Source organism: Sciurus carolinensis, chromosome X (assembly GCF_902686445.1).
Source record: "Sciurus carolinensis chromosome X, mSciCar1.2, whole genome shotgun sequence".
Classification (NCBI taxonomy): Eukaryota; Metazoa; Chordata; class Mammalia; order Rodentia; family Sciuridae; genus Sciurus; species Sciurus carolinensis.
Window position 1 is genome coordinate 6,120,656 of NC_062232.1, and position 18,143 is coordinate 6,138,798.

Here is an 18,143-nt window from a genome sequence, read left to right on the forward strand (position 1 = left end):
TATAAAGCATGTTATACAGTCATAGAAAATTAACACATCAACTGAAAGCTTACTAATATTTCATACTGTGCTATACCTGTATTTTCTTTAGTCCATAATCATAATGCCCTTTAGATAAATGAATGTATTACGATGTGTATATACAAGCATATAATTCTCTCTAAAGAAAAATGCATATTTAGTGTAAGGACATATACAAAAAAGGAAAGACTACTCAATTGTTAGGGAGTGCTCAGACTGATGTGCTTATCATCAGTATTCTGCTGCTTTCTGGACTGTGACAGACATTTCATGAAGAAAAGTAGACACTCAATAATTGCCTAACTGTGGTTTCTTCTTGAGGAAAACTGTGAAGAAACATTTCCAAGTATTTAAGAAAGCTAAGTGGAAGAGGTGAAATTTTAAGAGTGGTTTGATAATTAGGAAGAATATCATCAGACTAAATGTGTAGCATATTACAGACTTGTTCCATAAAAACTGAAGTTTAATATTGGTCATTTCCTTAAAAACACAATGGTGTTGGGGAATTTGTTTCCAAAGAAAAAAAAACCCATCTATTTTGAAGAAAATTTAGCTCAGGTATTGCTTCCTCATATTCCTGCTTCAAGGAAGTTCTACAACTGGACAAAGAATCCATCTTTAAGTAGCCATAACCCTTTATATCCAACTCTATCATTATCTATATCAGTTAACTTTTGCTTTGTAACAAACCACCCAAAGAGTTAGTGGCTTAAAATAATAGCCATTTATTTGTTCACAAATCTGTGGATCAATAATTTGGGCTGGGTTCCACTGGGATGGATTGTTTCTGTTTCACAGGGTCATGGCTGGGCTCACTTATGTGCTGTGGTCTATTGGCAGGTGATGGTCTCACCCATTTGGTGGTTAGCTGATTGTTACCTTGTTGACTGAAATAATTGGGCCATCAGTCTCTCATCATTCAATTGGTTAATCTGACCTTATTTGCTAAGTGGTGGTCCCAGGATCCCAAAAGCAGCAGGAGAGAGCTAGCTCCAATATGCAAGCATTTTTCAAGTTTCTGTTTTTGTCACACTTGCCATTGTCCTGTTATCCAAGGCAAGTCACATGACCAAGATTAATACTGGAGGCGCCTATTGCCCCAGGGTGTGAATAGAGGGAGAGAAATTATTACAGCCATTTTTGTGAAAAATCTACCCTATTGCCCTTACTGCACTGAGTTATAATTTCCTATTTCATGTACATGTCAATCTTATTAAAGATAGAAGTTCTGCTTCTTCTTATCTATAATCTGAGCATATAACACAGTGCCTCACATTGTGTTTCATGCTCCAAAGTAGTTCATTTTGTCCTAACTTTGTGTTGTTTACAAAAAAAAATAGGTTGTATGAGCCAGAATTACCCATTTTAGTGAAATGGGAAGAGGAAGATTTCAAAATGATCCTGAATCTCAAAATGATATTCCCCAAAGATTTATGAGACTTACTGGATTTAAGAAGCAGCACAGTTTGGGTAACTTCTCCCACTGTCAGCTTCCTTGCAAAAGGCTGCCAACAACATTCTTAAACTAAAGTGCCAATGGTGCTGTACCTCTGTCCCAAGAGAATTCACACACGTCATCTCTTTGCATATTTTTATCCCATACTCACTATATCAATGATTCTTCAATTTGCTGGGGCTTAGGAAATGTCAGAAGGGAAAGTTTATGAAGTCTCCCACATATGCAGACATCTGGCTAAAGTGAGCAACCCACAGATCAATTTGTTGAAGCTCAGCTTTCTTCCTTTTAATCTTTTATCCAAGAACCTCATAAAATTCCATTTATGTGCAAAACAAAATTGTTTTCAACCTCTTTTAGTAATACCAGTCTGACCTACCTGGGAAAGTCATTTTAATTACCTGGGGGTGTGCCTGATAGAAAGAGCAATCATCCTTATGTTTTAGAGCTAAAATAGATATCCAAACAAATCCTTATTCAGAACTCCTGTTGGTATCAGTTCATACTGCTTTCATAGTTTCTCTTACTGCATTCTCTATTAGAAGCATCCTGATGGGGACTAAAGCAAGGCCAAATGTGGCAGGACTATGGTCTGTCTTGTTTTAAATTCCAAGCTTGTCTTGGGTTTGGCAGCTGCTTTAAATGGTCCAGCTGGTATCAGTTGACCAGATGGCTAAAAAGTAAGGGGAAATTTCCTTATGTAGAAAATAGGGCATCCCGGTTAATAACAGATAAGAAAATGCTTCTGTATCCTAGCTCCAAGGAGATAGTTATGGATCTTTCAGAGTCACCTGCACACCCGGGTCATCCCTGTTGTCTCCTACCAATGCTTTCTGTCACCTCTGCAGTTTCTAGACTGTAGTCACAAATGAGAGCTCAAGACACACTTAGGAGTAGCTGCAAATCATTCAACTATAGTAAACATGAAGTAAAGGAAAATAATTGTTTAACCTTGTTTGGATATTAAGCCTGCCTAATATCTCACAGCCTTCCATTCAATTCATCCTATGGGTCAGAAAACAATACACCCGAGCTTTAGTCTGCCACCAAGGGTTTCATGTTCTGCATAGTTAGAACATTGCCAGCAGACCTGCTTCTTGGAGGTTGGCAGAGGTGTATGTTTAAAAACCAATTTTATAGCTTCAAACAGGAAGCTACCTATGGAACAGATATTGTGTTGGTATTTGATTTCTCTGTATTTAGGGAAGGAATTGAACTTCTAGAAAACAAACAACACAAGAAGCATTGGTTGGCAGAAAGGCAGGAAACTAACTTGGAATCAATAAATACAAGTTTCTTACTTGAGATGTGTTTAAAATTTGTGAATCATGCTGGAAACCTGCTCAGATTGTCTTCTAAAGAATCTTTTAAGTGTAGTCCAAATATTAAGAGTAGAAGGTCATCATTGCCTGGAATGATCTTTACCTTCTCTTCCTTTACCTAGTTAATATGCTGCATAGATTCAGTTCAGACTCTCTCCTTCAGGCCATATTCCTAACACTGCTCTCTCTCCCTCTTTCTCTTGTTCTTCTCCTCCCTCCCCCCTCCATCCCCACCTCTATTGCTTCCTCCTCCACTTAATATGTTAGAAATCCTCCTTGGTATGTCCCTATGTTCCACATTGTTTAAATAATCAGCATTGTACATGTCTGTCTCTGGCCTAACAGATTACAAACCATGAGGGTAGGGACTGTGTTTTATTTCTTTGATCCCTCACTCAATGGATGGCACAGAGAAAGCATTCAGTAAGCATTAATGGAATAATTGTATGGAAGAATGAAACACCAATTAAATAATGCTGGTAATAGCACTTGGCTATAAGTATTTTTAATACTGTTCATTATTTCACTAATGAACACTTTAGTGAACACCTACTATGACCCAGGTTTTGTGCTAAGTAGGAGGTAGGTACACATGATCAAAATCAGTGAAGTCATTGCCCTCATAGAGATAAAAGTCTAAAATTAAGAATGCTTATTTCTAAACGTAACAGTATGGTAATAGGAAGTTTTTTTTTTGCCTCAGAATTTCTACTAAAGTCTTATGTTAAAGAAGATTCTCCACATATGAATGTAGGATGCTGGACTTCCTAGAAAGGAATACATACTACCTAGAGACCATTACATCTAATACCTGTGTTATTACAGAAAACTAGATATTTGAAAAGAATTAATCAAAGTAGTGGAATTTATGGGTGTTGACAGTACTATGGCATTCTTCCTAGAAGCGTAGAAGGTAGTTCACCCATATTCTTGTGAGAGAAGACACGACTGGGCATCTCCTCTACATGCCATATATTTGCTGAACTTCTGAAATTCCTATAAGCTTCCCCTGGATCATAGAGTAAAAGAGTTCCTAGGAGATCCTCTCTTATGTCCTCAGCAGTTTGGGTTTTATATGAACATACAAACACCAATACTTGTTTCTTATCTGGATAAATTCTGAGGACAGTAGATTACTTGGAACACCCAAGACAGTGGGGTGAAAGCAGAAGAAATAGCAATTGGTTAAGTTGTATATGTACAGTCAGCAAAGCAAGAGTGCATAAGTTCTTAGTGGGGCCAAATAAATGGTGTGGAAGATAGCCAGATGTATCACCTTGGAAGCATACCAACTGGGAGGGTTGCCTGCCTGAGTAGGATCCTAGGAGTAAGAAATTATATAGGATATACTGCTTGTTACATGAAACTTTGTTCTATCCTCTTTACCCTTAGCACTATCATTGATCAAGTCAGCAACAGGAGTGGAGAAAAGAATTGGAAATGCAAGGGGAGGAACTGAAGGAACAGTCAATGTACTTTACATTGCTGCATATCTTCAAGACAAAGGTCAGGCCTGAGCTGGGGGCAAGGGAGGGAAAGAGCATTGAAGTGACTGAGACTGAAGTTTTGTTTCAGACTGATTTCTTAAAAATCTGATAGTGGATTTTCCTAAAGTATTTGTCACCAGTGCTTTAGCTGTCTATGGTAGAATACATGTTTATGGATTTGGGGTCTAATGGCATGGAATATAGTGACTGGAAATCTATGGATTCCTCAAGTGTCCTCAAGGGAAGACAAGTCAATTGAAGATGTTTAATGACAGTGATGGAGAAAAACATGGCCATTTCTTATTCAGACCCTCTGGAGCTTAACCTATTCAATAGACTGCATACTTATTAGAAACATATGCATGTGTGTATACATGCATAAATAGTGTACATAAGTATATATAATAAACTTTGGTACATCTCATTGACAGCATGACTATATCCAAATAATGGACAACCTCAGAACATAAGGCCCTTCTCAAAAATTCTAATATAACCTCTTATCTCATAGAGTAGTCTTTCCTATTGCCTTATGGACAGGGAACAGTAACAACAAAAATACCCAGAAAGAGTTCAGTGCCTACCATGTATAAAAACTTGGCTAAACAGTTTATAAAGGTAGTTCCTCTTCTTATTTTATTTAATTTTTGAAAGGGGTAGATAATGATCTTATTTTAGAAATAAAGAAACAGGCTAAGGGAAGTTGAGTGAAGTGGAAAGGTCCCAAGACTTAAATCCAGGCCTACCTATATTTAAAAATGTATCTTGATGCATATATTCCAAACTTCCCAGTGTCAGATTAAGAATTTCAGGAAAGGGAGATCTATTCCCTCAGAGAAATTCCATTTCCTTTTTTTAAATTGATGTTTATAGTTATATGATTTTTAATTAATTTTTTGTAGTTATAGATGGACAGCATGCGATTATTTACTGATTTTTATGTGGTGCTGAGGATCAAACCCAGTACCCCACATGTGCCAGGCAAGTGCTCCACCACTAAGCTACAGCCCCAGCCCATCCATTTCTTTATAGTATATGTCATATTACTATGAGACCCTTCCATATATCAAAACTATAATGTTTTCCTGTAACATCTTACCCATGAATTCTGCTTTAGGTTTCTTTATCATCTACATGGTCTCACATGGGGGAACATGGCTATTTATGAACTTATTTATTTATCTGACAAATGCAGATTTATTGATCATCTAGTCTAAGTCACATATTGTCCTAGGTACTGAATTTAACACAATAAACAAGACAAAATTCCTGCCTACATAGCACATGCATCAAATTGGTCAGTTTCTCATAGATATTCACTCTAATCATCCTCAGTTCCCATTTTCTTCCATTGAAGTTAAAAAGTTTAAATCCTACATATGTCTTCTAGAGCACAATAAGACATATTCATATACAAATGTATTTAAAATTATCATACTTATAAAATAAAAAATCCCTTTAAATATCTAAGATAGTAAATAATGATTAATGCATCAGGTAAACTGTTATTCTACTGTCATGTGTAACTAAAAAGAACTAATAAAAAATAAGAGCTTGAGGCAAAAAAAATTATGGGCTGGGGATATATCTCAGTGGTTGCCTAGCATGTGTGAGGCTCTGGGTTCAATACCTAGCACCACAAAAAGGAAAAAAAATGCTCAAGAAAAATTTCATTAATGCCATGGAAAATAGCACATAATATAGAACTATATAAAAGTTTGATCTCATTTTTCTCTGTGTACATGTAAGCAGTTTTGCCCACAAATGAAAATAGAAAAATATAACTAGAATTAAACATACCAAAGTCTTAAGAACAGTTATTTACTGGCTGGTTAACATTAATGATGTTTTCTATATTTTCTATAATGAGTATGTCTTACCTTTGAAGTTCAGCATGCATATATATATATACTCTGTACAGGGTATTACAGTAGGCTCTGGAGCAATTGTATAATTAGCACAGTAAAGCATCTGGTCAGAGATTGCAGTGTTCATAAATTAAAATCAGTATTTATATGTATGTGTATGTATAAGTAAGCATATGGTCAATTCTTTATTTTCCATGACTCACTTTTTACTCGTTTTGGTTTCTTATCGTCATTCATATGAGTCACATCTCCTCACGGTCAGTTGAGAGCCAACCTTGTTTAATAATAGCATAAGAAAAGTACATGTAGGAAGATAAACCTGTCGGTGGCAAAAGGATAACCACTACAAGTTCAGAACCAAGTATAAAATGGTTTTTATTATACCCTCTTTGGGTTTATCTGAGTTCCTGATTGCCTCTACATAAAAAGATCACTGATCAGTAACCATTTATTTAGCAATAGTTTTGACTATTGATGCAGAATCATAATAGCTTCATAGACTGAAAAAAACAAATTTGTAAAATCTCAAGCTTTCATTTTGAATATAATTGACTCTCTTTTCTTAACAATGGATAGTTGGAGGCTAAATGTCTTTTTTTGACGTTATCTGCTCACAATTTGTCACTAATACTTTGGCTGTCTATTAAATTGTAAAATATATGTTTATGCATTCTGAAGTTTAATGGCATGGAATGCAGTGATGACAGTAACTAATAGCTAAAGAAAAAAAGCAAATGAACCTCTTTGGGAGGGAGAAGAGAGTAGATTAGAATTTCTATTTGGTAAAATTGATCTGTGATTATGTAACTGAAAAAAGTTATTAGTATTTCTGACATCTGTACTCCAGTAGACATATGACACAAGTACATTATACTATTTGTTTTTATAGAAGATAAAGTAACTGAGGCAGCTCTATTTGGTTTTCTATGAGTATATAAAACCTAATATTTATCTTTGGAGGTATGAGACTTAATAATTTGTGTAACTATTTCCCCAGTTCTTAGTACAACTCTGTTATGTTCATGGACCTCCATATTGTTATCTCATGTTCTAAACATAGAATATAATGTGTAACACGATCTAGCATTTCTCATCATGTCAATTGCAGCACAACTGAACATAAGCTCAAACCAGCAAAGATATGGGATTACATCTCAATTACTTTCTGGTACTGGATTTTGGAAAGACCACTCAACCAGTATGAAACAATGTACACTGAATGCTGAATCATACACATGCTCCTAGAAAATTCAAGCTAGTTACTCAGCATACTCTGAAAAGGGGAAAGCATGCATCGGCACACTTCAGGGATCCTAGGGTATTTCACAAGTATCATATTTATCATTACTTATTTAAGCAACATTTACAAACAGAAGATCTCCTTACATAAAAATGGATCACACAACCACTTATGGATCATTGTTTGAGATGCTAAAAAATGTCTGTTTTACATACACACACACTCATTGATATGGTTTTCTGGTATAAATTTCTAGGAGCTTAATTCAAGCTTTTATTACTATAAATTATTTCACTGAGCATATGAATCATAATATGCTCATGGATAGTTGACAATACAGCATAAGTTACACCAATCCTACTCCAGTTCTTGGCTCTTAAACATCTGAGGTCAAATGAACTCAAGGGCTTCTTAGAATTTGTAAGCCATGTTTCTACCACCCCTCTCCATTCCTTTTCTCTCAATTCTGGTTCCTAACTGATTTGATTTTGAGGGTTCCCATCGCCTCAGAGACTTAATACTTTCCAACTCAGTTCCTCATTCTCTTATTGAATTTGAATTTTCAAAAGTCCTATAGGATTGCAAAATTTCTGTCCTCACCAAGTTCTCTAGCCCACAAGACCTTTGGTGAACCTCTCAGGTAACTTGTTAAGTGAAATGTCTTACCTTTGGCAAAGAAGCCCTGGAACCTGAACTCTGGGTTGTCATTGTTAAGACTGTGGTGATGCCCAGTGCAACCCTGGCAGGGGCTGCATCCATGTTTATCCAAAAGGAGACCCAGGACAAAATGACTATCAACAGGCTGGGGATGTACATCTGGATCAAATAATATCCCATTTGGCGTTCTAGATGAAACTTGACCTCGATACAGGTAAACTTTCCTGAAAGCAGGAAGTGATCATTTAAAATCTAATTTGAATTTATCTTTCCCATTCCAATATCCTACTTTGTTTTTTAAAATAATATTGCACACAGATTTGGAATATTGCACAAAATGTTCACCCTATGCAACCAATTCAACTTCTCTCCAATTCAACCAGTAATTGAAATAATAGTGAGAAGGAGTGATCTAAACAGTCACTGGACTAAAAACACATGGCACATTTAATTTTTAAACCTGTGCTTGCAGCTTGATTATTTTAGGCAGGGCTTCAGAGTTTGTAAGACTGACATAAACCAACCAAAGGAAATAAAATATTCAAAATGTGTGGGGTTATAATATATAACATGTAACACATAATATAGACTCTATACCATAATATATAACCCATAGGATATATGTAATATATAACACATACCATATAATATGTAATGTTTGAAACCATTCCCTTCTAAGCAGTAAAAGAATACCCAACAGTATTTGAATAACTGTGTATTTTTATGTTTTTTTTTTATTGTAAATAAATGGGATACATGTTGTTTCTCTGTACATGGCGTAAAGGCATACCATTTGTGTAATCATAAATTTACATAGGGTAATGTTGTTTTATTTTTATGTTATTAATGGCAAAAGAAAAATGTACATTTTTATAAATTACGTATAGCCTAATCATTGTAAAAATTTCCTAGACTTTTGGGTAATTGCTTGAAGACATTTAGAATATTCCTAGGAACTGTTTGTCGGTGTTACATTGTTTATGAAAAAGAATTAATGTAAATATATTAAAACATCAACATACTATTAGGAGATAGATTTTCCTTCCTTTTTCTACTTTTCCCCCTCTTTGATTGACTTGGAGTCAGAATCCCTGAAGTTAGTTTGGCTTAGTCCACACAAATTATAAGAGATAGGGTTTAATTCTTCTTGGTCAGGAAGAATACCATGGAATCAGGTTTTAGTTACCTCATAGGAAGTCACTTTTGACTTCTGTAATAGGAGTTCATGGACCATTCTACTCAGCAAAGGACCTGGACTAGTCACTGAATAAACAATCATGTCTTGATTGCCTTTTTTTTTTTTTTTTTTTGGTACTGGGAATTGAATCCAGGGGCACATAAACACTGAGCCACATCCCCAGCCCTTTTTTATATTTTATTTAGAGACAGGGTCTTGCTGAGTTGCTTAGGGATTCACTAAGTTGCTGAGGCTGGTTTTGAACTTGCAATCCTCCTGTCTCAGCCTTCCAAGATGCTGGGATTACAGGTATGTGCCACCACACCTGGTCCTCTTGATTGCCTCTTTATGATCAGTCTCTGTGGTATCAATGGCCAGGATGTGCATAGGAAAAGCCATCAACTTTACTGGGCAGGTATAACCTTCCAGGCAATACCAAATACCTATTTGTTGCTACCACTTCAAATTATCACTGTCACCCTACCCCTGCATGTACTTATTGACATTACTGATAAAACATGACTTTAGAGCCAGCAGAATACCCTCATTTTCATTCAAACTCCTATTACTGTCCAGGACTAAAGAGCACAACAGCTTTATTTTTGGGTTTACAAAAACCTATGTTATTATCCCTTTCTTCCACTAAGGCTGGGAATGCAAATTGATCTGTGAATCCAATGTCAAGAGGGGATGCCAGGAAGGGGCAAGAATTCAATTTCCTATACCACGAATTAGGTCTTGACCTACACCTTTCTTCAGACTCACCTGATTGATGTTCTGCAAGAGAATAGCAAAAGATTTTTAATTCTCCCTCTTTGTCTACTTGTTTTGGAAAAATTATCTATTGTGTTCAGCAACCTATTTCAGAGGGTACAGGAATCGTATCTATTGAGGAGTTTTTGAGCTCTGTTTGCTTGATAAATATGTAATGTTTAAGGTAAAATGATATATTCTCCAAGAAGCAAAAGGAACCCGCTTGGGCTTAGCACCTGAGAGAAAACTTACCGGTGTTGTAGTGCTTTGTGCAGTAGCCAAGTTCCTTCTCTTCTTTCAAAATAAACTGGGGCAGGGTCAATCCTTCAGCAACTTGCACTGGGCCATCACTTAACCACTCAAATATCAGGTCATTCATCGTGTACCCAACTGGAGTAAAGAAATCACAGTGAAAACCTGAATGTATCTTTTCATAGGAAACTTGAAAGTCTAGCCATGTAAAGAAACAAACAAGGAAGTCATCTAAAGCAGACACATGCTCAGTCATTTCAAGAGCATTCTTAATAAGAGAGCTGCAATCATCACAACTACATGTCATTGAAACCAAAGAAATTGAAGACAGCAAGTTATTTCTGGATGATTTTTTTTCTGTGTAATGAGAGAATAGAATCTATAAAGTCTATTTTCTTCTGCCTCTTCATTCACTAACATTTTCTGAAGAACAAACAAACACATAAAAATCATTTGAAGATTGTCTTTACTTGATTGAGATGTGTTGGGGCAATCCAATAAAACAATCCAAGTCATGGCTCCAGTATTAGTATTTCAATTGAAACCACTCTGATTTTTTTAAAATAAGAATGAATTAATCATGGGACTGCCTAAAACATTCCCATTGCAAACTTGGCCCCCGTTCTAGGATCTATTATCTTTTCTTTCAGAAAACTTCTGTTAAATACTTACGGTTAACTCTCAGTTACCTCAGCAAGTAGGGAAGGCTATAGGCAGGTAACTGAAGAGGAAGTTGTGGGATATGCAATTTAGAAATATTCATTTGTGCTAATGTCTTGATAAATAGACCTACTTATAACAGTTAAGATGAAGTTAAAAACAGATTCCCTATTGTATAAGGTCATATTGTTATGTGATTTGAACCATCCAAAGTAAGATAGTTAACAGTGAAGCAAACCAAAGTTAGCTCTTGTTCTCCATGTTCTTGCTAACCAGGTCATTATTTGTCATGTGCCTCTGCTCTCCATTCTGGAATTGACAGCTACTCTTGTTTCATGCACTATTTATCTGCCTTTTGTTTGTGATATTTGAACTTTTAAAATGAGGGTGATGGGGACATGGGATATTATGTGAAGTTTTGACTAGCCAATAACTTCAGCATGCTTATTAAATTTATAGATTCTTATTCTTGTTTACTGAAAGATAGTGACTCACCAGAGATACCCCAAAATCAATGGCAAATTTAATTGGAATCTACTTTCCTCTTTCTTTTGACTACCTTTTAAATTTAAAACCAAAATATAAAAACACAGAAAACAAGGAACTGCAAAGAGGCTCCTGTACAAAGCATTGATAGTCTACAAAGAGAATTGCTAACCATCTCTTCCACTGCAGTTCTGTGTGAATACAACCTGAGTTCCTCCAACAAATACCTGGAGCTTACCAAATACCCCATGTCCCCATCATGTGAGCTTCTTGATGCCTATCATAATAATTCTTTTTGTCACTCCTCTGAAACCTCAGCATAGGGCAGACAGAAGAGGTAAAGAGATGGGGAAAGAGGAGGTAATATTGGGGTGGCAAAGTATAGAGTAATTTCCACCCTTTGCTTCCAAAGTTAGTAGTAAGAACCTTGCTGATTCTTTGATTTCATGATATCTGAGTCCTGCAAAGACCAAGCATATTTACTTTTTGAAGGATTTTAAGCCTTGGATTAGCCTCAGTTGGTAGCTATGGCTGCTGTTTTACAGATAAAAGTGTCATTTTGAGGCAGGGAAGAATATGTAGTAGTAGAAAAGAGACAAAGAAGGAATCATTATGTAAAAAAGTGCTTTTCTAAACCTTCTTTTCAAGAGAAGGGGCAAAAGGGAAAAAATGAATGCATAAAGCCTATTATAAATCAGAAATTCTCATTTTATCACTGACAGCTTCTTAAAACAAAGATGTTTCATTATTTTGTTTATTTCTGTAGGAAGTTTCAAGGGAAATATACAGTGATTTTAAATGATCAGAAAGAAACTCTGTCACCATTTCTTTTTTTAATAATAGTTGATGTGTCTTATTATTTTTCAAAACCAAGAAGTTAAAAGTATTTTCTTGCCCCTGCCTCATTAAATCTCCTAACATTCCTGTAGGTCAATAGCACTTATTATTCTTTGCATTCTACAAACAGAGAAACTGACAGAGCAAGTCAGAAAAATTCTATGTCTCTTAACTGAAAAGCCCATTACCTTGGAGGCATCAGCAACTTATGGCTCATGTCAAAGATTTCAGTGGCATCAGAGCTAGGGCATAAAGGGGACAAAGTCGATGTCACTTTCCTACTTCCTTCACCATTCCTTCCTAAGGACAATGCTTTTTTTCTGTCTTTATCATCTCATACCCCTTGTTCTTGCATCCTCCTCTGACTAAGGCCCCTGTGTCCTGTTCTGAAAGCAATCATCCCTTCCTTCCAGAATTCCCTTGGGAGTGATGGTCTATATGGGCATAAGATAGAAAGTAATACAATTTTCTGATTAGGGAGTGAATCATTATAAGGGTTGAATGAATAATAATCTTGATTTTCCCAGGAGACATTTTTATTTTAAGGAAAAACTTACTTAATCAGACTTTGTTTTTGAAGAAGGGCAAGTTAGTTGGCATTTTAGATTAAGGATTACCTATTGCTGTATTGATAATGAGCTTCTCCTCTGAGACATGTACATACATTTGTTTGTCCTTTCTTTATGACTAGGGGTGCTGGTAAGTAGGTAGAGAATGAGTCTCACGGGTCTTTTCCCCTTAATGACACTAAAAGAACCAGGTCTTTGGTTAAAACAAGCAGGCATTCATTTTAATAATTGTGACTTACAACTCTCCAGCTGCATTGTACAGGTCTGGACATCCATTGGGAAGTTCTTCAAATCCATGGGACATGATAAGGTCAAGGTGAGTCTTGGCAAAGAAGAAAATGTGAAAACCAGTTTTAAATCTGTGAGGTCTAATTCTTGAGAAACAAAAATCTATTTGGCATTTATCAAAATGTATTGATTCAAATACTGAAATATAAGTTCTCACTGAGGGTAGTACTTTCTGCTTTTCAAATAGTCATTGGTAATGTTTTTAGATATTATAGTATTTAATCATAACCCCTTACTCTCCATTTTCCTTCTTTCAGCCTTTGACTCTTTCTACTTTTTCCTGACCTCACCAATGATGCTGGTCTCAAGTTTACTATAGAATAAGCAATATCTCTGAGAAATGGTATAACACAAACAATGTGCTCTTACCCCTACTGATATACAAAAGACATAAATAAGGTTTATACTGTTTTAGAATTGTACCCTGGATACCTGGATATGTGGACTTTTCTTTAGGAATAGTAAATGATGTGATAAGCATAATTGATTGTGATAAGCATTAATTCACCTTCTAGCAAATGGTCAAATGATTAATTTCACAGACTTTTCATTTACTAATCCACATGGATGGGTTAACAATTTATTGTAGCATTCATTGTACAGTTTTGACAGTTCCAGAGCTCGTAGTCCCTGAGCTAGAAAAATCCATTTAAAGATGGTGATTTGTGTAGTCTTTGCTTCTCTCTACTTAATAGGGGCTACACTGTTCCCTTTCTCTTTCCCTCAATTTTTCAGTGCTCCAGGTTTTCAGTGCTCAGCCTAAACCTTATAACAGATGGTGCACATGTCTGGCTCTGCTTTTCTCTTGAAGAAGGAAATTAAGATTGAAGAATATTAGATGTATTTCTCTTCCCAATATTGCCTCAAACTATCTCAGCAACCTCAGGAAGATATTAAACTTGCTAAGCATTGTGTTTCCTCACCAATCAAATGATGAAGTAGGATGATGCTTATTCCCATTTTACTCTAATATTAGAATTCCTGTTAGTCTCAAGTTCACTGCTCCTAATTATCTTCACTGTGTTTCAAATATATTTAAATCCAAAAACCCTGCTGTCACACTGTGACCTAAACTCTCCCTTGCACTTAGCTTATTCTCACCCTCCTAGTTCCCCTCTCTTTGTCTCCTTCAGTTTACATTCTATTTGAGCAAAAACAAAACAAAAAATTGTGGCACACTTTTTAAAGAAAGAAAGGGTTTGGAATTTGAAGCAAGATTGGACAAAGAATCCATGTTGATAATCTTCAAAGTCATTAAAATACAATAATAACCAGGAAAAGCAAGACATAACATAGTGCCATGTGATCACAATTACATAAAAATCTGTTTTCACTATTGGATATAAACACATCACTACATTAAGAGTAGATATTTCTCGTTGGTGGAATGATTCACATTTTGTTTTTATTCTTTTTTCTATACTGTCTCTGATGACAAGAGTAGGTTATTTTAAACTATCTGTAAGATCTATTTATTAGCTTTCTTGTCTTCATGTAATTAAATGTGCCTTTTCTCAATAGCTGAAAGGTAAAATTATAAATTCTCTTCTATTCAGTATTTTTGCTGTTAATATTATTATTATTAAATACACATTATTTTACCTTCATTGCTAAATAAATGAGCTACCTCTTGTGACCTCTTCTGAGAACCCAAATACCATGATTCCAAAGGGGAAAAATGGTTTTGTGTTCTAAACAAGTAACCTAAAACAGTATTTTAGACTGGAAAAAGAAGCTTTGTCATTTTTGGAGTTCATTAGTAGCTACACCTATATAGATAATTAGTTATTTTTCCCTGGCATGAAGACCTTAATTTTTTTTGAAGTTAACAGAATGAACTCTTTAAAATAAAAGCAGAGTAAAAGAATCAAAATGAATATCTCTAGCAAAAAATAACAAACCTGACTTTATTAAGGGGGATAAAAAAACTCAAAAGGATACATGAACTTAAAATTATTATTACCATAATGAAAATCTCTTTTTTCTTTTCTATTTTTTAAAGAGAAAATATTTTCATCATACAAAAATACTTTGTTCCATAACTTGATTGTTATAAATAGTGCTATAAAAGGGTTCACATCCTTAGGAAGAAAATTTTTTCTTTGAGACATACTGCACAGTGTTGTGAATATAACAATGTACATGAAAATTGCTGAGTAAATTTCAAATATTGTCTCCAAAGAGAATAAGTATTTGAGGTGATAAGTTAATTAGCTTGATTTAGTTATTCCACATTGTTGTCATAAATCATAACATGACTATGTACCATTTTAAAAAACTATAATTTGTCAATTTATAAAGGAACAAATAAAAAAAATGTCCATCATGTGAAAATAATCAGATGGTATGTGGACAATTTAAGTAAATCAAAATGAGAAAACATGGAAATTTCATTATAATTTTTAAAAGCTTACCTTTGAGAAATTATAAAGTAATATTGGTGGAAATTAATACAGCTTAAAAGAACATGCAGCATGGAATTCAACTATTTATTATTTGCTATTGGAAACAACTTAAATATTGCTGATCATAGGTTTGCTGCTATTGATTCTTTTGCAAAATGAACTTTTCACATTTATTCAGGTAGCAAAGGCCTCATACACAATTATTCCTGCCTTTGTGGCAGACAATCCTACAGTCATACAGGGACCCAGTCTTTTGGGGTTCAAAATTATTAACCCCACTGAGAGAAATTCCAAATAGGCATGAAACTTTTCCTAAATCTTGTCCCAGCTGAGAACTCAGTGGACATTTTTTTTCTTCCTTATTTTCTAATTTTTCCTTTCTAGATAGGTTTTGTATTAGAATCCAATACTAAGAAGAATTAACATTAATTATTTATTATTATTAATCCAATAATAAGAAGAATGAACAACTCCACAGTTTGTTAAATGATGTCATCAGCTGAATGGTAAGATACTGTGAGGATCTAATCAGATCTGCATGAGCTTCAGAGCCCATGATCTATGACATCTAGTTGACCACACATCCAAAGGTCTAAAATCTAGGTTTTTTTCCTTTACCTGTTTTTCCTTTCACTTTTTTCCTTTGAAGTATACATGAAATATAGTAAAAACATACAAATCTTAAGTTACTGTGTGATGACTTTTTACATCTATATCCACCTGGGTAATAATCGGTGATCCAGGTTTACAACATTTCCATTACCCCAGAATATTCCATTTTACTCTTCCCAATCTAGAACCCCCAAACTACCATCCCATTTGGTTTTTTAAAAAGCCATTTCATGATTTTTTAAAAAAAATATGTGATTTTGGGAGAAAATGCTATCATTTTCTATAGATATGCAGAAATTATACCAAGTAAGACTTCTGTGTACAGCAATATACTAAAATGTGAACTATTTTTATCTCATTTTATCTTTTTCTTTACACATTTTTGATGGATATCACAGAATTAAGTATTTTAATTGAAAAGCCAATATTCTCCTAAATTTGCCTGGAAACTCAGACTTCTCACTGGCAGACACTGCCTACAGCATGTCAAATTTCTTCTCTTCTTCCCCACGATCTGAAATATTAAGGCCATTGCACCTGAAGGCAGTGAGCTGAGGCCACCCTCTTCCTTTTGATTTTGTTAAAGAACTCATTTCCTGAAGCATTATTGCTCATTCTCCTACTGTCAACGCAGCTGACATACGTGCATTTGGGGCACTCTGTTCCTATTTGCACAGGGAAGGAATATAGTTCTCGTAAGGAGGCCCTGATTTTTTACTCAATTTAAGAAGGCCAAGCCAGCATTTAGATTTTAAAAGTAAAGAACAAATCAAAACACAGAAAGTCAGTTTTCCCAAATCTTACTTTCCCCACTCTTTTTCTTACTTCTCTTCAGTTCACCTCTCAGAAAACCAGCTCTTAGGTTTGTACCTCACTTAAAGTTTAAGTTAATGATAGATGCTGACATTATAAATTGTTTCAGCTATATTTACACTGTTTTAAATCAAATATTATAATTTTAATATTTTTATTTACTTATTATCTTTTTCCGCTACTACAATACACATTCTGTGAAGGCTGGGACTCTCCTTTTTGCCATCTAAACCTGTGCCTGGCACAGAGTATGTATTCAATAAATATTTGTTAAACAAATTAGTGAATCAGTATCCTGAAACCCTGTGGGAAAATCCAGACTTTTAGTCTAAAGGAGTAGGAAAGAACAAAGGATTTAGAAGGGAAGAAGCTATTCATTGGAGCTAACAGTGTGTTGCCAAATTGTAAGACTGGCAAAGCTTGCCTGGGCCCCTCTGTAAATTGCTAACAGATTCTCACTGAAAATAAGGCAAATCAACCTGAAGAAAAGCCAGAAAGCACAGTTCACCTGCTTTTGAGCCTTAAACAGGCAGCTGGGTCCAGGACCTGAGCTATTCTCACTTTGCTAGAAGAATGTAAATTAACCATTTAACATTACAATGTTTTGACAGACAGAAGGCTCCTTGACTCACAGTATTAGTTCCTAAGACACTCAGTATTAGAATTGAGAGTCTGATCCCAGTGAGATTCTTGAAGGAAAAATACTGTTTGAAGAGAAAATGAATTTTCAGGTAGATATACAGAGTTTAATGAGTGATCTGCTTGCCTAAAGCTAAGATTGCTAATGCGCTATTTTGGGAGTGTTCAATCTAGTAGTTATAATAGTCTGTCTTGTTTGGAGAGGAAGGACAAAAGGATGTTTCTGTGTTTTCCAGGAGGAGCAAGGGATATTACTGTTGTTCCTGTGTTGGGGACCACATTTTACACACTATGCAGACACTGCAAACACTTAGTGTTACATAGATACGTAAGAATGCATAGAACCTATGGTATTCCTTTAGCATTAAAATACTTAGGAAAAATGAAAAGTAAAGTGATGATGATGATAATATTAATAATCAGAACTCTCAGAACACCTGCTGTGGTTCAGGTACTCTCCTTATTTTATAATTAAAGAGTACCATCACACAAAGCAGACAGTATTATCTTCATTTTTTTAGATAAGCTAATTGAAGTTCACAGAAATTGTCATTTTTCTCAAATCACAAAATCAGTAAGTGAACAAAGATAGACTTGAACT

The 18,143-nt window shown here is 35.1% G+C and overlaps 1 protein-coding gene across 1 annotated transcript in view; it reads right to left on the reverse strand.

Annotated features, from left to right (window-relative positions):
* LOC124972246 (glycine receptor subunit alpha-2-like) overlaps positions 1 to 18,143 on the reverse strand; it is a 177,299-nt gene that overhangs the window by 85,012 nt on the left and 74,144 nt on the right. The window contains exons 6-8 of the mRNA XM_047536518.1: positions 13,025 to 13,107; positions 10,234 to 10,371; positions 8,061 to 8,275 (exon numbers count right to left, since the gene is read on the reverse strand). Of these exons, the coding sequence (XP_047392474.1) occupies positions 8,061 to 8,275; positions 10,234 to 10,371; positions 13,025 to 13,107 (436 nt within the window). The remainder of the gene's footprint in view (positions 1 to 8,060; positions 8,276 to 10,233; positions 10,372 to 13,024; positions 13,108 to 18,143) is intronic.